This window comes from Myodes glareolus, chromosome 23 (genome assembly GCF_982192425.1).
Source record: "Myodes glareolus chromosome 23, mMyoGla1.1, whole genome shotgun sequence".
In the NCBI taxonomy this organism is placed as follows: domain Eukaryota; kingdom Metazoa; phylum Chordata; class Mammalia; order Rodentia; family Cricetidae; genus Myodes; species Myodes glareolus.
The window spans coordinates 47,116,553-47,137,733 of record NC_142048.1 but is presented as its reverse complement, the minus strand read 5'-3'; the positions used below and the strand labels follow the sequence as shown (position 1 = coordinate 47,137,733).

The 21,181-nt window shown below is 43.3% G+C and overlaps 1 protein-coding gene across 4 annotated transcripts in view; it reads right to left on the bottom strand.

Moving 5' to 3' along the window:
• The window catches only part of Adam9 (ADAM metallopeptidase domain 9), a 65,732-nt gene that overhangs the window by 1,973 nt on the left and 42,578 nt on the right, over positions 1 to 21,181 (bottom strand). Inside the window, exons 15-21 of one of the 4 annotated variants that reach the window (XM_085680737.2) lie at positions 18,987 to 19,092; positions 15,242 to 15,425; positions 9,733 to 9,813; positions 9,191 to 9,296; positions 4,007 to 4,166; positions 2,754 to 2,946; positions 241 to 308 (exon numbers count right to left, since the gene is read on the bottom strand). In XM_085680737.2, the coding sequence (XP_085536863.2) occupies positions 241 to 308; positions 2,754 to 2,946; positions 4,007 to 4,166; positions 9,191 to 9,296; positions 9,733 to 9,813; positions 15,242 to 15,425; positions 18,987 to 19,092 (898 nt within the window). The remainder of the gene's footprint in view (positions 1 to 240; positions 309 to 2,753; positions 2,947 to 4,006; positions 4,167 to 9,190; positions 9,297 to 9,732; positions 9,814 to 15,241; positions 15,426 to 18,986; positions 19,093 to 21,181) is intronic. The other 3 variants (XM_085680738.2, XM_085680739.2, XM_085680740.2) reach the window with 3 other exon arrangements.

The following is a 21,181-nucleotide window of genomic DNA, read 5'->3' as shown; positions in this document are numbered from 1 at the left end:
GTAACAATATCGGATGTTGTACTAATGTAATAATATTTACATCTGATGTACTTACGTAACAATATTTATATAAAAGTTCTTAGAAAACTTTCCCACAAACCATGTTCTATCCAAACTTGTTCCAAGTTAAATTACCTAACTACCTTGCCCTAAGTCAACTTTGATGGGAAACTGCTAGGCACTGGCTCCTGAATTTTAATGTGTGGTCAAGTCATCTACACCCATTCATTTCCTTCCAACCTTGATGGAAACTGCGGTGGCTGCTTGGCTGCATAGGTTGGTACTGGAAATCTGTTTGCATTCACAGGCTGAAAAGAAAAGAAAATATATTGTGAAATTTTATTAGCAAACACATAAGTTACCTAACTGGCACTGTGAACACCAATAAGGAAACATCAGACATGAACTATATACCTAACAGACACGCATTCTGTGGGAAAATGATCTTGTATCCAGTAAAGATTTGTCAGTTTTATTGTTTTAATAAAATACTGATTGGCCAGTAGCCAGACAGGAAGTATTAGTGGGGTGATGAGAGCAGGAGAATTCTGGGAAGAGGAAAGATGCAGTCTGAAGTTATCATCCAGACGAGATGAGAAGATGAGAATGCCTCACTGATAAAAGGTACCAAGCCACATGACTAACACAGACAAGAATTATGGGTTAATGTAGGATGTAAGAGTTAATGAGAAGCCTGAACTAATAGGCCAACCAGTTATGATTATTGTAGGCCTCTGTGTGTTTCTATGGGACCGGGAGGAGCAGGAACCTCTGTCAACAGGCAAATACTCATTGTTCTCCAGTGCACTGAGCATCTGCATGAGAGCATTTGCTCAGCCACAAAACAAGTCTGAAGAATCATATCGCATGTCCTAACCACAATGGTATGGCTAAATAAATATGAGGAATTTTAGAAAATTCTAAATTACATAGAAATTAAACATTATGTTTCTGAACAATCATTGGATCAAGAAATCAAAATATACAAAAACACCTCTTGAGACAAAAATGTAAACACAAAATTTACAACGCTTGTAAAATCCATCTGAGAGGCAGCTAAAGATAGTTCACAGCAAACTTACAGCAATAAATACCTATATCAAAAGGAGGACATGTCATTTCAAAAGGAGAAAACTATCAAATAACAACCTAATGTTATGTTATAAAATGGAGAAAAATAAGAATAAACTAATCATAAAAGCTGTAAAAAGGAAATTATATAATGACAACGGGAGTGGAAGGAAGAAAAATCAAGATAAGAGCAGACATAATGAAACAGTCAGGAAATCTACAGAAATAAGGACAAGGGTTTTGAAAAAATAAACAAAATCAAAATACTATTATCTAGACGTACCAATCAACACTGACTTTCAGATGACTAACGGGATCTGGAATTACCTAAGAGACAAGCCTCTGGCGCGCCTGTGAGGGATTATCTTAAGTAACTGGAGTTGGAAGCCGGAGGGTGGCACCATCCTTTAGGTTTGGGTTGTGGGCGCCTTCAAAGGGAGGAAGAACTCACACTGCTCTCTTCTTCCGAACTGGGTAGGATGGAAACAGCTGTCTTTGCTTTCCTAACACAAAGAACAGCACCCTTGAACCTAATTGAGCCCTCCTGTCCACAAGCTGCTTTGTTGGGGCACTTTATTAGGGAGAAAGTAAAAGTAACTCGTACACGAGACTATCAGAAAGAGAAAGGATGACAAACTCAGGACCGCAAGAGGAGGCATTCCAACTCAGACTGCAGCAACACAGAGGGTCCGTAAGCTGCGGCTGCAACTGAGCAAACTAGAAAAATGAAGGCATGTCTGGAAACACAACCTATCCTAGTGACTGTGAAGAAATAAAAACTCTACACAGATGATTCACAAATAAGGAGATTTGGATAAGCAAGAACACACACACAGTTGAATGCTCATACAAGCCAAAGCAACCTACAAAGGCAATGCAATTCCTGTCCAAGTTCCAGTGACGGAGTCAGTAAACACACACACCTGAAGCCAACTGTGTGGGTGGTGTGTGCAGGTGTGCATGCCATAGTGCGCATGTGGAAGGCAGAGGGTATCCTCAGGTACCTGTCCTTGCATTTCCCTTTTGAAACAAAGTCTCTGTTGTTCATGCTGCTCACCAGACTAGATGGCCCGAGCATAACAACTGGGATGAAGACCAAGGTAAAGTTCAGTACAGCACGTTTTCCTGTAGCTGCCCAAGCATGCTTCAAAGTCCAAAGGAAGACAGAACCTGTATTATGTATTGTTTATCAGTGCAAGTCTACCCTTTCCCAGCACTCTGTAATACACTGGCAGAAATGATGATAAGGGCTCCTCTTGCCAAAATGATAAGGTTCACCCATGCGCTCAGCTCCAACCCTTTGGCAACATGTCCTAGGGAAGCCAAGAGCTGAAACCAGAAAGAACTGGCAAAAAGAAAAACATTGAACCCAGGTTCACAATCCTCATTTTAAGGCAGAACACTCTGAATAACCCAATGTCTTCTCCTACGTCCTCCGAGCCAGGACTCTGCTGGCCCTTTAATTTGAGGACTACCTACACTAGTTCCCAATTCTTAGGAAAGCTATCTATGTTTAAGCCTGTGGAACCACTTTTTGATCTTTTCTTGTGTCTTTGGGACTGAAGCTCAAACCTACAGTCTTACACATACTAGACAAGGGCACCAACACACATTCCTAGCTCCCTTTCGTGTCCTTAAATGTGAACACTTGAACAAGTAGGAAACAGCTGTACGAGACTCACAGCTTCTCTAGATGGTGCGAGTGGAGAAACATGCTGAGGAAGCCCTGGCTGTCGAGAGACGCTTGGGCCCCCAGGCTGCCGAGACACACTTGGGCCCCCTGGCTGTCGAGACACGCTTGGGCCCCCTGGCTGCCGAGATACGCTTGGGCCCCCAGGCTGCCGAGACACATTTGCTTGGTTTCTACCATCTGATCTGAAAGACATGATTGATTACTTTGAGTTAATTCATGAGAAAACATTTGTACAAGACACACTATACATAGCTTCAATTTTCCTTGATGTAAAATAAACCTGCCGGTGATGGTGGCGGTGACAACAGAGGGAAACTGAGGCCTCTATGGTATTTTCAATGGTGTTCACACAAATCTTATCCTTGTGGGAAAGAAAGGATTCCAAACCCCATTTCAATTCAGAATTCAATAACCTGAAAACCTAAGAATCTATGAATTTCAAAAAAATTGGGTCAGTGTTCTCTAAATTTTCTCAATTTTTTTTTTAAATCAGAGAAAATCAGAAGCAAATTCTGAGGCTGCATCCACATTTGAAGCAGTCACGCTAAGACTCAGCAAGTTCGGTGGCTGAAATCACACCATCTAAGTATCAGCCCCTCTTGAGGAGTCAGCAAGTCTGCCAGGCAGGGGTGCTTGGAGACTGCTCTCACTTCACCACATCAGGACAACTGCAGAAGTCTGCAGGGACTGGCCAATCAGAACCGTGATGGCCAGCAAAGGGGCGGGACAAAATACTCAACTCTGAAGCTCCAATCAGCACACAGCAGAAAAGTGTGACATAGTACATGACAACCAGGACCCTAAAGTCAGCACGGACCTCTGGAGTCATTATCAGAGCCACACGAGAACCACATGCCTGCCTGCACTGGGCTTTCTGGGATTTCCTCATTTCCTGTGCCTAAGAGGTGGCTTAGCCGCCAGTCTTTCTTTATTCTTTCCTTTTCTTTAATTTGTGTGTGTGTGTGTGTGTGTGTGCGTGTGCGTGTGTGTGTGTGTGTGTGTGTAAGTAATAAGGTCTCGGTAGGAAGTCGAGACCAGCCTTGAACTCACAGCTTTCCTGCCCTAGTCTCCCAAGCACTGACAGCACAAGCCTAATCCACCATGGCTGGTTCACCACCAGCTTCACCCTGTGCTTATCACATCAAAGGAACAGCAAGATATCACAGAACCCTATTTCTAAAAGATTTCCGAGTTCTTGGATAGAGCATTAATAATTACTTTAAATTAGTTAATACACATTACAAAGAAAAGGCTGAGTACTCATACGCTTGCGATCTCTTCTTTCGGAAGAAGGTTCTCCGTAGCTCATTTCTCTTGATAAAGAGGAAAATGGCAACCGCAACCAGGGGGACAACTAAGAAGAAGAACACCAGGAGTCCGTCCCTCAGTGCCGTGCTCCTTGCTAGAAAGAAAACAGTACACTGTCAGTCAGTTACACTGGACAGCAAGACTCTTCACCCAGAACGAGTCACTGTGCGTTACTGTGTGTGGTTCACATTGGCATCTGTCTTATTTAATCTCCTAGTGTGTCCTCGTGCAGATGGAAGAAGGACATCATATGTCTCCTGGGGACAACACACGTCTCCCGGAGGTCCTCTGCCACCCACTAGGCAGCATCCTGCCAACAGACACTACAGCACATGGCTTGTTCACCTGCTCCTGTCCTACACCACACACAGAGTCTTCCTGCTCTCGGTGCAGCTACACAGAGCGAGGGGGTCTGATGTGTGCTGCGATTTGTCCGACATTTCAGCACTGAAGAAAAGTTACCGCGTGTGACTCTGTTCTTAGGTCAGAGCATATGCACTCGGGCGTGACTGCAGAATGGTTTTCCCCAGAGACTGTTCTATGTCATGGAAACGCATTCATCCTCTCTTAGAAGGGTTATAAAGCTGTCCTCCACAGGGATGGTTAGAATTTGGTACACTCCCAAGAGATATCTAAAAATTTTCCATAGCCAAAACGGAAAATGGGCCTACAAGGTTAAAATTCTGGCTTTGTTCCCAATATGGTAGACAAAAAAAAAAAGTATCATATGTGATTTTAAAATTACATTTTCATACTGAAGTAAGTAAGCATTTTTGCATGTTTTATACTAAATATTTGGTTTCTTCCTTTCCATTTCGTCAAGCTCACTACACAGCACAGGTTTACCTTCATCTACGATGACATGGAAATGTGCTGTCTATTTCTGCCATTCGCCTGTGGTATTACAGATCTCTCCACACGCAAATGACAAAATTGACAAATCCTTAGACAAATCAAAGGAGAGAGAAATCAACAAAATTTGAGTTCAAAGGGGAATATTACACAGATACCAGTGAAATCCCGGAGAATATTAGAGAATTCTTCACAAGTCCAATAAACAGGGGAATCTATAAGATATTGTTAAGTATTTAGACATTCTCACCTCTCCCAATTAAACCAAGAAGACTCTAAGATCTAATAAGTCAACACAAATGCTGAGCCTGCAGCTGTAATAGAAAGTCTCCCAGCAGTTACATGACCAGGCACGGGCAGACTCTCAGCTCACTTCTCCAGACAAACTGACATTGGCTCCCCTCACCCTGCTCCCTGCCTTAGAATGGGAGGGCATGCTCCCAATAGCAACCCTCAAAGTTAGCACTACCCTTACTCAGAATATGATAAAGATGTATCAAAAAAGAAAATGAGTGAGGTCAGGAGGACTATAGATGAATATCCTTCATAGAAATGATATAAAATCCTCACTAAAATACTTGAAAATCAAATTTTAAAACATACCTTAGAAAAGTATACACTATGATTAAGATGGTTTCATGCTGGGCTGTAAGGATGACTCAATGTATGGTGCAAATAGCAAGAAAATGTCAGCACACAAATAGAAACCATGGGATCATCTCAAGATACGGTGAAAACCTAAGATAAGACTCCACATTCCCTCATGAGAAACACTGGATAAACTAGCGGGTGGAAGGACCTAGGCATAATAAATGATGTATTGACCATAGCCAAAATCAGTAAAGGGGAAAAAACAGCAAGCATCTCCTCCAAAATGAGCAACATGACAGAGGTGCCCACTCAGCCTTCAGCCTTCTTATTCATTATAGTACTGGAAACTTTTGTCAGAGAAAGCAGTCAAGAAACAAAATAAAAAAAACACCACGAGGAATGGAAGGAGTTCGGCTATTCCTCTTTGCAGGTATGATTATCTACTGCAAACTCCCAAAGGTGTCACTATACACTCTTAGAATTGATTCCTAAGTTTTAGCTGGACCATATGTACAACAACAAAAAATAAGGCAAGAAAAAAAACCTAACCAAGAAGGTAAAATGACAAAACTGAAGAAACTAAAAATGAGACCCACATGCTCAGATGCTGCTGAAATAACCTAGGACCAAAGCCACCTGCAGGCTCAATGGCAGAGCCACCTTCACAGAAATGGAAAAAGCATCTGAAGACTTGTATGTAAACACAAGAGGCCTCGAACAGACAAAGACATTCTAAGCAAAACAAGTGATGCAGTATAGTCCTTAAAACCAAACAAGCCATCTCAAAATACCATAGCAACAAAAACTCCATAATGCCAACATCACAGTGGGCACATCAACTAACAGGGAATCAAAAATAAACCCACACAGAGAGAGCTATCTGCATCTTGATGGAGGAGACAGGCATTTTTGTTAGAGAAAAGACAGCCACTCTGGCAAACTGTAGGAAAGGGGATGTCTGCTTGCATGCATTCCTGTGCCTCGACTCCACCAGTCAACTCACAAAGGATCACAGACCTTCACGTAAGATCCAACTCTGTGAAGTTACTGGGGGGACACGCAGGAAGCACTACTAGCATGGGGTGTTCTGACTAGGAATCCATAACTCAGGAACTGAAAGTACGAACTAATCAGTAGGGTTGCATCAACCTAGAAAGCCTTTACATAGCACAGTAAATAGGCAAACTGCAGAATGCACGACAGGGGGCTGACATCCAGAACACATAAAGAACTCAAGTATTTAAATACAAAAACAGCAATCCCATCCACAAATAGACAAGTGAACTAAATACTTTTTCAAGAGTCACTGGGGAAATACAAATCAAAACTCCCCTAAGATTCTGCTTCTCCTAAGCACAATGATGATTAATAGGAACACAGGGTTTTTCCTGTTTTGTTATCGTCTGCCCTCAAGAGACAACCTGAAGTTTGATCCTCCAATAAAGATTCTTTCTTCCCCCAGAGAAGTCTAATTCAGTGGTTTCACTGTGCCATTGCTTACATTAAGATACAGAATAAATGTAAGTGCCCACCAGTATAACTGTAATAAATACATAAGTATAAACAACGGAGTATTATTCAGCCATAAAGAAAAATGAAATTGTATCATTTGTAAGAAAATGAAGTTAAATCATTGAGTTAATCAAAATAAGGCAAACAGAAAAACTAACTTCAAGTATTTTATCTCACACACAGACTATGTTTTTTAAAAGATGATACCCTTTTAAAAGATGAGACAGATGAGAAATTAGTAAATGAAAACAGAATAAGGGAAGGAAGAGGGCAGAGTAAGAAATGGTAGTCAGGAGAAAAGGAGTAAATGTCCTGAAATATGCAGGGATGGAAATGTCATGGTGGAACATGGACAACACTATTTACAAAGAAATAAGTCACCTCCAAGTTAGTACAGCGGTGAGTATCCCTGCCTGCCTCCAAAAGGGGTGCATCCTTCTTTGAGTCTAAGAGAGGGGTCATTGAGCAAAGGCAGGTTTCCTGCCACACCTGGTGACCAGAGTTGTATTCCTGGTACCCACGTGGTGGGAAAACCTCCTCGCACATGCTGTATTCTGCCATTCACACTCATGGTGTGGCACATGCAGCCACACACACAAAACTGTGTTAAATCGATTTTAATTGTAAAAAAGAAAAAAAAAGAGTCAGTGAGGTGGGTCAGAGATAACGGAACTCAATAGCAAACCTGACAGACAACCTGAGTTCAATCCCCAGGAGGTACATATTGGAAGGAGAGGATTTCCACATGTTGTGCCATACATGTACGTATGTGCACATACACACATGCACTCGCAGATGCACACTCACTAAATAAACTAAAAACTTTTAATTTTAAAAAAATCTCTATAAAAAATTTAAACATAAAATACATATACAAAGCATATAGTTGATGAAGGATTTGTATTCATAATATACAAGGAACTGTTAAAATTGAAAAAGGAAAAATTGGGGGAAACACTGAACAGATACATCAATAAATATGATGTATTCCTGACAAATATGCATATGAAAAGATGTTCAGCCTCATTAGTAACCAGGAGAAAGTAATGGAAAGGCACAACTGAGCCTTTCGGCACTATGTCCGCCGAGAATGGCTTATGTGGCAAACACTGGCCATAACTAATGCTAGAGAGGCTCCACAGACCCACAGGGGACACAGACTGTGCTGTGACCACACATACACACCTCCAGCAATGGCTACTTAGGCTCGCAGTCACTAGTAGTAAACAGAGCCATTACAACGTGCTGTGGTAAGTATTACACGAATGTGGGCTTTTCTCTCCAAAATACCGTACTGCCTGTGCTCACCCTACCACTTATGACGATGTATGAGATGATGTAATGCCTTTTTGCTGAGAAAGTGAGATTAGCATATTACCCGACAATGAGTCAAAACAGGACCAACTTCTTTGGGTCACCCTGGATAAATGAACCATAGAGATTTTCCAAACAGCCTTTGATCACGAGTAAATGAAACCACAGGTGCAGAGAGTACTGAACTATTGTGGCCACTTGGGGAGGATCTGGCAATTCTGGCAATACTCAGCATGCACCTATGAGTCAGTTACTCCCCAAGTGTCTGCTTGAGAAAAGAAAGCCTATCTTCTCCCCAGGAAAATAAAAATGAGATGCTTTTTTAAAGTAATTACAGCAGCATCCGGTTGTGTAGCAGCTCCAGGGAAAGTAGGAGCAGACTCTGAGATCCAGGCGGCAAATAAGGAAGACACTACAGTGGCTAACAATGGGTCCAGAGGGCATGAAGGAATTACTTCTTGCTGGAGGCACAGAGCAGTGTGCTGGGAGCTAAACCGAGAGAACTCATGCTGGGCACACCTATGTCACGCTAAAGACCTTGGGCTCATCCTAGGCCATGGTATCTTCTGAGCTGAGGCAGCAAGGGCTGCAAGAACACCAGAGACCTTCAGTGTGATCTAGACATGCACGGCAGGAAGCAAGGTGGTCAGAGAGCTAAAGAAGGGCTAATCTCTAAGGACAGGCAAAAACCTGAAAGAAACTGGACTAAAATAAAACCCCAGAAATATCTGTGAGCAATGCAGAAGCAGAATGAACACAGTTTCGATGCACAGTGAAGAAGGGGCTACGGATGCCAGTTTATAACCAAAGCAGCTGGAGGCCACGCCAATCCCCGTCGGTGCTACTTACCATTGTACGTCGGCCCGCTGTCCACGCTTCCTCCATATCCTTTAGTCTCACAATTTGGGGGAGCCCAGCCATTTTCACAGTGACAATTCTTATTGCTATTACACACCTTTAAAACAGCAAAATGCCACTTGTTAATTGAGAGCATGCTCTGAATCAACTATGGAATGGGAACTAAGAACAAAATTCATACAAACACACACCCGCCCCAGACAGGATCTCACTGTGCAGCCCTGGCTGGATTGGATTTCACTCTGTGGACATGCACCGCCACACTCAGTGTGAGTGTGTGTGTGTGTGTGTGTGTGTGTGTGTGTGTGCATGTGAAGTATGCCTGTGCATGCATGTGTGTCTGTGTGTGCACGTGTATGAAGTGTGTGTGTGCAAGCGTGTGTGCGTGTGTGTGCGTGCGTGTGTTAAATGAAACATTTGCCAACATGAACAAATTCTCCCAGCCTAGAAACCTTGGGAACTCTCTCTAACCCTCACTGGGATCATCGCCTCAGCTCTACCACCATGAACAAACCAAAGGGAACACAGCTTACCCCATGGCCGTGACATTTTTCCTGAATGTCACAATCATAATTCAGGACAGAAGCATTTACACACTGGAAATTCCTACAAATCTGAAAAAACAAACAAAGAATTTACTGATATACAGAAAAACTAGACACATTAAAAAAGAATATCAGGTCAGGCAGTGGTGGCATGCGCCTTTAATCCCAGCACTCGGGAAACAGAGGCAAGTGAGTCTCTGTGAGTTCAAGGCCAGCCGGGTCTACAAAGCAAGTTCCAGGACAGCCGAGGCTATAAAGAGAAACTCTGTCTCAAAAAACAAAACAAAACATCAGGAGAAAAAAGATTAGCATCATGATTATTTATTTCATTGAAGGATTCTTATTTTTAATTTCTTATTACCTCTTGATTTGGAGTGCATGCATGTGTGTGTGTATGCACATGTGCGTGTGAGTGCCAACACACACACAGGTATGTGCAAACACATGTGAATATGCATACGAGTGCATGTTATAGTGTGTGTGTGTGTGTGTGTGTGTGTGTGTGTGTGTGTGTAAGTCAAGGGACAACGCTTGGTTGGTTCTGTCCCGAGGTCGTCAGGGCTGACAGCAGGTATCTTTACCCAGTGAGTCACCTTGCTTGTTCGACCCATCATTGGGGAAATCGTCAAACTTTCAAGGCATGGTTAATCCCAATATTATATATTTTAATGTAGAAAATTAGTGAAATTAAATAACATAGAACAAAGATTAAGAAGACAGAGTATATGAAGGCCAAAAAGAAAGGTTAAATTCTAGTCTGTCTTTTGATAAGGGTATAGAAATGAAGATCTTAGAAAATACTCACAAAAAAAATTTTTTTTAAATCAAAAGAAACCACATGCTGAGTGTGATAGTGCCCTGCTATACATATGGGGGGGGCAGGCCATGGAAAATACTAAACCACATTAGAATAATAACTAATCAAGAGAGGAAGTGGGGAAAACCAAACACTATAAAACCAACAAAATGGCAGGAATGAACACACACCTTTCAGTAATAACTCTGAATGTTAATGATCCCAATTCCCCCAGCCAAAAGACATACATGAGTAGAGCGTGGAGCAGGAACCATCCTTTCCTGCTCCCCAGACACACATCACCACAACAGACAGACATCAGCATAGGGTGAAAGGAAGGAAGAGAGAATTCCAAGGAGATGGATGTAACAAACATGATCTCTCTATTCTAATACCTGACAAAATAGACTGCCAACCAACGCTAGTAATAAAGAGCCCACTGCATACAGACCAGAGGAACCCTTCACCAAGACAACACTGTGGTTCTAAACGCTGTCCCAAACACAAGTGCATGCAATTCATAAAACAAGAACGACTATACGTAAAGTTCCAGATTGACCCCCAAAGCAATGGTAGTGGTGACTTCAATATTCCACTTTCACCAACTGACAGGTCATCCCAACCAAAAATAAACAGAGTAATGTCTGAATTAAATAACACTATGGATCAAATGACTGTAACAGACATCAGGGGAACAGTCCATCCCAGCATTGCAGATTACACATTCCTCGGCAGCCCGGACAACTTTTTCTTCAATATTTCATGCATTAGGGCACAAACAATGCATGAAATTGTTTTAATGCTAAAAAATTAGCTTGAACAAGAGGAAAACTGACATAATTCTTCATATTCCATCTAAACACAATGTAGTAAGACAGCAAGAGAGACCCCAGAACACACAGACTAGGAGAGTTTAAAGGAAACATTATTGAACAATGAATAGGCCCTTGAACAAACCAAAAGGAAATTGTAAAAACTGGGTCAAAGGCAAGCGACAGCATCAACCCTGTGGGATACAAATAAAAGCAATCCTAAAATGCAAGCTCATAGCTCTAAGTGCCTACCTTAAGAAACCACCCTATGCCAGGCAGTGGTGGTGCACGCCTTTAAACCCAGCACTAAAGAGGCAGAGGCAGGCAGATTTCTGTGAGTTCGACGCCAGCCTGGTCTATAGAGTGAGTTCCGGGACAGGCTCCAAAGCTACACAGAGAAACCCTGTCTCGAAACCCCACCCCCAAGAGAAAAAAAGAGAAAGAAATCGCTCTACACAACACTCAATTCCATCAACAACATCAGAGTAGGACCTGATAATCTGAAGGTGATGAAATGGGGATTTCTTGAAAGCACTGGAATTCATAGGCAAAGAGAAGACTTTCTGAACAAACCCCAAAAGCACAAGCAGTAAGACCAGCAACTAACAAGTGGACCCCAAGAAACTTAACAGATTCTACATAGCAAAGGATACCACCACTGAACAGAAGCAGCGGCCTCCCAGCTACATATCCAACAGAGGGTTAAGAATCTAGAATATATAAAATACTCAAAAAATTAAGAACAACTAGATTGAAAATGGAGCATAGAATTAAATAACAGATACAATACAAACTGGCTGAGAAATATATCAATATGTTCAATATCCTTAGCACTGGGAAAATGGATGTCAAAACTACGTTGGGATTTCATCTTACCCCAGTCAACACGGCTAAGACTGAATAATGACAGCAAATACTGGCATGGATGTAGGCAAGGGGAACCCCTATTCACTGCTGGTGGAAATGCAAGCTAATGCAGCTATCGTAAGCCAGTGTGGAGGTTCCTCAAAAGTCAGGAATAGACTTACCACATAACCCAGGTCTGCACTGGGGCAACAATGACCCTAACAGATACCACAGGCGAACAAAGAAAAATGGGATTTTATTTAGCTGTAAAGAGAAATTAAATTTGCAGACGAATGGATGGAACTAGAAATATTCTGTGAGGGGTGACCCTGACCCCAAGATGGGGTCTTCTGACCTGTGCATAACAGCATCTGTTTGTGAACCAGATGTCTATAGAGACCCAAAGTGGGAGAAGGCTGACGGCGGGAAGACAGATGCCGTAGGGTGGGGATGGTAGAACAGAACACACGTGATCTGAAAGGGTGGGTGAGATTTGAACTGGAATGGATGGAGGAGGATAAGAGGGTTAGAGTGGGAATTGACCAAAACTAGGGATTTATGAAGAAACCACATGGAAGCCTGTTTTAGAAACTAATTTTTAAAAAACACTGGCATTAGCAAAACTGTTGTCATAAAGATACCTCACATACTGTTAGTGAGAGGTAAAATGCTGCCACACTACAGAAAAGGTAAACTGGCAGTTCCTACCAGAATTTAAATATACATAGGCAAATGTAAAAAAAAATAGGTAAATAAATGTACATATTCCTTACTTTAAAAAAAAAAACTCTTGCAGCAAACTATCCTACAGAACAGTAAAAGAAGTAGAGATCAAATGATTAGATGTAAATATGTTTTAGTACTAGCTAAATAAATAATCTAGAGGCAGAAATGGCACTGTATGGCTAAACAACGGCTGCACTAGGGTGGAATAAAGTAGATTTTCATACAGACCTGACGGAACTCTCTTCTATGTCGCTGAGTAACCACATTTCAGAACTCAAAAGTCTGGTGTGGTTTTGTTTTCTCATAGTATGTGAGGTTTATAAAAGCCCAAAGAGAGAACTGCACATACACACACCAGCGTTAACCGTGGCTCACTTAGACTGCACAGACACGCACGCACCAGTGCTAATCATGGCTCACTTAGACTGCACAGACACACACCAGTGCTAACCGTGGCTCACTTAGACTGCACAGACACGCACCAGCGTTAACCGTGGCTCACTTAGACTGCACAGACACGCACGCACCAGTGCTGACCGTGGCTCACCTAGGAAATGAGCTGGGGAAGAGAAATGACTTGGGGATCCATTTTTGTTTAGTACAATATTTTTTAATAATTGAAATGTAATACTTTTATATAAATACTTTCCCAATAAAAGAAACTGAGAAAAGAAATAATATCTAATTATTCAAGGCACACACATAAAACAAATTTCATTTTAAAGTTTAGTTTAAAAACTTTTGATTGATACAATTTAATCATGAACTAAGCAAGCAATAATATCAATTAAAGAAAAATTTAGCATAAAAATATTAAAATTGAACAAAGGGGCATTTAAGTTAATAAAAGATAAAACCTACAATTAAAATATAATTGCCAAGAAACTGACACAGCTGTAGCACTCTTAGTTCAAAAGAAATTTACATGAGAAATTGATATAGGTGGGCCTTCTGTCTATGTGTTATTTTCATTGGTTAATAACGAGACTGTCTTGGCCCTTTGATAGGACAGAAAATTAGGTAGGCGGAGTAAACAGAACAGAATGCTGGGAAGAAGGGAAGTGAGGCAGATGCCATGGAGCCAGCCACCAGGTCAGACATGCTAAATCTTTCCTGGTAAGCCACCACCTCGTGGTGCTACACAGATTATTAGAAATGGGTTAATCAAGATGTGAGAGTTAGCCAGTAACTAACTCTCTAGAGATAATGGGCCAGGCAGTGTTTAAAAGAATACAGTTTCTGTGTAATTATTTCGGGTAAAGCTAGCTGGGTGGGCAGTGGGAAGCAGCCTGCCGCTCCTTCCACAAGAAATGAAAGCAGGACTTAACTATTTCTCTAAAGCTTTAACACATTAAGAATGTGAAAGACCAGGCTGGAGAGATGGCTCAGAGGTTAAGAGCACTGACTGTTCTTCCAGAGGTTCTGAGTTCAATTCCCAGCAACCACATGACGGCACACAACTATCTGTAATAAGATCTGGTGCCCTCTTCTGGCCTGCATGAACACACGCAATAATACATAATTAGTAAATAATTATTTAAAAAAAAAAGAATGTGAAAGACCTAGACACATAATTACCATATACTACATGTTGTAAGATGATATTCCTTGCAGACTCATTCAGAATATGCATCTAGAAGTGACACATATTCAGCTTACTAACCATGGCTGTTGCATTCCGAAGAAATACTTAACAACCCAATCAAGGAGAAATTATCACACACACACATACACACACACACACACAGCCATCTCTTTTCCTAAACCTTGAGAGAAGAGAGGGACATGTTTTGTTGAGTATGGTTTTGAAACTAGACAGCCAGCACCTCTTTCTGCCACAACAATCATTTCAGAAGAAAAATAAAAGGCCCTGATCATCCACTCACATGGAAACACTGTTTGTAAGCCAATGTTGGCAAACCCTGGGCTCATAGGAGATACAAGGCACACGGGCAGGACAAGCACCATGACATTATTGACCCAGAAGCACAAACAGACACACACAAATCCAGGAATCTGAGCTCCCATTGTGGAAATCACCTATGTTTCCCAGTAAGAGCAATCTGGCTAACCAAGGACAGCACACTCACAGACAAAGACATGCACAGTGTATTGCAGCATGGAAGACATTAGAGGACTTCTCTGAAGAAATACAGGCGTCACGACTCAAGTTGTCCCCAAGTTTCTTCCCAGTGGTTTTAGAGTTTCTAAAAATGCATAATACTGACTTTTTCTTCCAGAGGGAAGAGGCCAGCCACCAACTTCATGTAATGATTTTTAAGGTGGCTTTTGCTTGTGAATATAAAGCATAGGTTACCTTTCCGGCATCACATTTTGTGCCTTCATTCACCATCCCTGGGTCTGGGACATCTGAGCCAAGCTGGAAGTCCACGCCCCAGCATTTGGTGCCTCGACTAGGCGTCTGGATGATGGCCGGCACTATTCCAAACACCGGCATGTCCTGCACATTCTCACACTGGAGCTTCCCACACAGAGCATTCCTGTTGAGCAAGAGAGAAGAATGGAGACATGAAACATATTTCGTGGGCACACAGAAGGAGCTTTTATGTTTATGTGCAGACATGCTGGTACTACATGTTTATGTTTATGTGCAGACATGCTGTTTCTTGGCTGAAGGAAATCTTCACAGAAAGTCAACACGGCTTTCCTGAAGCAGCAGGGAAGAGGGGAGCTGTGGCTAAAATACAGTTACCAGGTAGAGCAGCAAGCAAGGTTTTCCTTCTCCCACTCCGCCCCCTCTTCACTACCTGTCTACGGCTCAGCAGAGTCTAACTAATCAAGTTGGTGACAAATACAGTGTTTATAAATGGGTCTGCACAGGAAAGGAGACAGAAGTGCCAAATGAGCAAACAAACACCAAATAAATAAACAGACAAATAACAAATAAATAAACAAACAAATGCCACATAGATAAACAGAAGCCTTAAAGGACTACAGTCTATGCGATGAGAGAGAAAACATATGACTCATGTTTGTGAATGTGCACATATCTACATATACACCACATGTGCAGCCCCACACAGGAAGGCAAGGCCAAAAAAGGATCTCTGGGTGAGGGAATGGCAGGAGAGAAAGGCACACAGCACAAATGTTATAACCTAATGGCTAGCACGACATCCCCCACCCCAGGGCTCTTGGTCTCACAGCAATGCTTGCGAAGAGATGCCTTGACTGCCCCATCTCGCAGGAGAGAGAAGAGGGGCAGAGGTGAAGGACTCTGCCCAAAGCAAGAGCCTTGAGGAGGCCAAACCAGGATTTAGATTTACAGACTATAGACTCTAACCGCAAAGGCACACACTTTTTTTCTTGCTTTTGTTTTGCTTTGTTTTTTGTTTTTTCAAGACAGAGTCTCTGTCTAACAGTCTTAGCTGTCCTAGAACTCACTCTGTAGAATAGGCTGGCCTCGAACTCAGAGATCCACCTGCCTCTGCCTTCTGAGTGCTGGGATTAAAGGTGTGTGCTACCACTGCCTGGCTCTAACATACACTCTTAATCCTTGCACGAGCTTTGTAGTACTGTAAAGTTCTCAAATAAGCTTCCCAGGAATGTTAAGTTAGATAAATGTAGCTTCAACATCTTCAACAAGGTAATCTTGAGGCTAAACTAAACAAGGCTAACAGCAAGGATGTGTGTCTGGCATGGTGGGATGTGCCTACAGTGTCAGAAGTCCAAGGTCAGCCTAGCTGTAAAGCAAGATCCTTTACCAAAATACAGACAAAAAAGGGATGTGTTCAGTCCACAAAACTCCTTTACATTTCTACTCCTCCCTTCCCCCAAGGTTCTACATCAGCTGATTCCATCATTCACACTCAGCCGCTGACTTGTCTCTCACACCACCTGTGCTTACACTCATTCACTCACCAAACACTTCACGGCCACCGTATTCCAGGCATTATCTAACCACAGAGAAGACGTGTGTCACCAATCCCAGTGAGGAGAGGTGAAGCAAGCAATGAGGAAGTGACACTGTGGCAAACGCTACAGAAGAATACTCCGGAAGTCGGGGTGAGCATTTGATAAGGATAAAAGGGCGATTCGCTAAGACTTAGTCCTAGAACGTTATCTATGCCCGACAGCGAATGGAAACCTGCAGCACAGAAGCTTGCCGAACTGAGGAGGAAACAGATCCACCTGGCCTCTCAGTGAAGAAGCAAGGCCATTCAATAGCCCCCAGGTCGTGGAAACAGCGGATTAAGAGAATAACTGGCAACAGATACAACTACCATGTCCAACAGCTGAGGCTGGCACGTGAGGAAATGAACAGCCCCCTTAACAAACCATATGCTGGCCATGGTGTGCAGCCCAGCAAGAGCTGGGCATGCAGGACATGTTCTTTCTAAATTATCTTAGAATGTACTTCTTTGCTGTGTGTGTGTGGTGTATGAGCACGTACATGTGGCCTGTGTGCTGTGTGTGGAAGCCAACACGGATGGCTTGGATTGTCCCACCCTTTATTTTCTGAGAGAGGGGTTTCTCACTCAGTCAGGAGCTCACCGGTTGGCCACACCGGTTGGTGAGTGAGCCCTAGAGATCTTCCTATCCCTGTACCCCAGCGCTGGGATCACTGGTGTGCACTGCTGGGGCAGGTTGCTATGTAAGGGCTAGGGACATGGACTCGGGTCTTCATGTTTGCACATAAGCGAGCGCCTTGTAGACAGAGCCACTGCCCCAGCCCCCAGAGTCTACTCAATGAGATTAAACTAAAAAGCAAATTTGGAAGTTAAACAGTAACTCATGAGTCTATGAAGGATTCATGATACACATTTGAAAATGTTATTGTGCTGGTTTAAATAAGAGTAAACCCCATAGGCTTATACACTTGAATGCTGAATCACCAGGGAATGGCACTACTTGAAAGGCTTAGGAGGTGTAGCCTTGTTGGAGGAAGTATATCACTGAGGGTAGACTTTCAGGTTTCAATGCTCAAGCCAGGCCCAGTGTCTGTCTGTCTCTCTCTCTCTTTCTCTTTCATCCTACAGATCATGATGTAGCTCCCAATTACTGCTCCAGTACCACCCCTGCCTGCCTGTGGTCATGGTCCCCACCATGACGATCATGGACTCACCCTCTGAAAATGTAAACTCTCTTTTTATTTTTCTGTTTCTTCTTTTTTTGATTGTTTATTTGTTTTTTGAGACAAGGTTTCTCTGTAGCTTTGGAGCCTGTCCTGGAACTAGCTCTTGTAGACCATGATGGCTTTGAACTCATACAGATCCGCCTGCCTCTGCCTCCTGAGTGCTGGGATTAAAGGTGTGCATCACCACTGCCCAGCTTTAACACCTTCTTTTATAAGCTGCCATGGTAACCAGTGGAACAGTTACTAGAACAGTTGGCATGACTGAACACTCCTGCAGAGTTAAGGAGCAAGAGGACCACATAAGCCACAGTAACCATGTTGCTGCCGCTGTCACTGCCGCTGCCGCTGCCACTGCTGCTCAGTCATCACAGCCTTCCATTCGCTACTGCGCTCCACCAGAGGCAGCACACAGTACTGCAGAATCATCCTCACCAAGTAAAATGCCAGTGTGGGTGTGTGCAGAGTGCAAACACGGAACAGGAAACGCACTGGGATGATGCCTTCTCGCTTATAATACTAAGTTTTATAAGTAAACATTAATTATAAAATCAAGCTTTTTACATTTATGTATTGATTTTTGTGTGTCTGTGCATGTATTCCCTTGCACACAGCTGCCCCTGCACAGGCGTGTGTCTAGGTCAAAGGATAGCTTGCTAGAATCAGTGCTCTCCACCCACAGCACAGGTTCAGGAGACCAACTCAGATTGTCAAGCTTGGTGGGAAGCACTTTAGCCTGCTAAGCCTTCTCACTAGCCTACAAAAGTAACAAGGAAGTTTAAATGCACGGAAGGCTGGAAAAGAAATACTAAAAGACCAATTGGAGTAAGAGAAACTTTCCTGCATCAGGAATCTTACTGTGGGTTATGGATGAACAAAGGGTCTAAACCCACTAGACTCGACGGGACGAGACTCCAGATATGACCGGGCTCTTGCTCACAGTCCTCCACACCCTGCCTCCACTTACCCCGTGGCACACTTCTTGTACTCACTGCCGGAGAAGCCACAGTTGCCAAATCTGTCACCTTTAGAATTCACTTCGATGAAGCAGTCTTTTGGGGCAGCCTTGGCTTCTGCAATGTTAGACATTTAAGAAAAGAAAGGAGTTGAGGCAACTTGACTCAGAGCTGGAAGCATTCCCTGAGACTCCTCCCACATCTGCAGGGACTACCTGCACACCTACAAGCTTCAGCCTTCCACACACAGCGCATTAGTCTCACACTTCATACACAACAAAGATATGCAAAATCACGGCTTAGCTTGTACATGAAAGTCTGGACTCAAGTACTCAAATTCTACAACAAATACCATTAAATGAATATTACAATTAAGACTCACACACAGTGTGACGCTTAGTATTGTCAACGTGATTGGACTGAGAAAGACATAGATTATAAAGCCTGCCTGGGTGTACCTGAGGTCTGTCCAGAGCACTCATCTCCCAGACTCACCAATCCATTGACGGGTTCAGAATATGACGGGATTATTGGGAAACAGGGAAAAAAGCAAGGGGCGAGTCTAGTTGAAGGGCAGGTCACTGGGTGGGAGGAGGGGGGTCTGTGCCCTTGAAGTCATATCTTGCTGCGGTCCCTCCCCTGAATCCTTCCCTTCCTGTCTCTATCCACCCTGGTGTAGAGAAGCTTCTCTGCCACGCGGTGCCATCACTGTGATGTTCTTCAGATGTCCACAGGGCCAAGCAAACACGGACTGAACCTCTCAGAAATCAGGAGCCAAAATCTATCTTCCTTAAATTCTTCCCGTGGGTGACTGGTCACGGCTCTGCAGCAGTAACCAGTGCATGCACTAAGACACAGCTCGAGGGGCACTCATGCTCGGTGCTCACATACCCGTCACTGCTGCAGCTGCATCAGATACTGCAGGCTGGCTTTTTATTACTGTACACGGATGCTTGCATTAGATAGGGTGAGACCTACACCACATGACAAAGGATTCGCCCACCCTTGTTTTCTTAAGTCCTTCTCCCTCCTAAACGAAATCCCCTTGCATCTCCCACATGCCTGGTGTAAGCTAAGTTAGTTTTAAAGAAGATGGACGTGGGTGAAAGGAAGCAGAGCCCCAGCGGAAGGGGGCAAGTAGAGGAGAAATATCCAGAAGGCTGCCCAGGAGAAATGTCACACAGTTTTTCCATCCAAGTCCTCAGAAGACAAGGAAAGTTACAGATTTTCCAGGTGATATACAGGAAGGGATTGAGTCAAATCTGCTTGCTGCTCCTGCCAACTCAAGGAGAGAGGAGAGAGTGATGGGGAGACGGAATTTGAGGCAGGCTCTTTGCACAAACCATCAGCATCAAAAATCAGTCACTGCAATCTGGGGAAACGTGCAGAAAAGCAACATTTCTCCCAAGGGGACCCGACTGTGCTCAGCTGACTAAAAACTACAAAGGTGCAGCAAAGTACAGACCTCGGAACAGGACGCCACTAGCACCATGGATAATCAAAATGAAGCCAACTGAAGGCACCACCAACCCATGTCTACTGTTTTCCAAGCCCTGCCCTGGCACCTGTGACCCAAGAAGGGACAAACAAATCACTTTACAAATGGCAGTATGGAAGCATCACCCGGAAGGAAACAGCTGCAATACTGTGGCCTCTTCCCTGCAATGAGGGAGTATATGGTCTTGTTCCCTCTGCTTGGAGGGAGGTGGGAGAATGCATGATTGTGACTGAAGAGTTTGGGCCAAAACAACAGAAAGGAAGCCAGTGAACTGTAGGCAGCCTCTTCACCCAGCCACCTCTGCCATCATCCAAATACACTGAGTCTCTGATGTGGCACTATTTCTGGAGGATCAATTGGCTGGCAACTGGGTACCAGGGTAACCACATTACTCCTTTCCCACCACTGAAGGGACAGCACTGTGCTCCTGCACATACACACTACTCATTTTTTTCAGGACCGGTGGCTGAACTTAGGGCCTGTGCACACCAGCCAAGTGCCCTACCACTGAGCTATATCCCAACACTTTTTTTTTTCTGTTTGAGACAGGGCTACACTAAGCTACACAGGCTGGCCTGGAACTTGCTCTGTAGCCCAGACAAGTCTTGAACTTACAATCCTCCTACGTCAGCCTTCTCAGTGGCTGCCATTACAGGCCTATCTATATCACTAAGTCTAACATTTTATTTTTACTAGAACAGCTTGCTA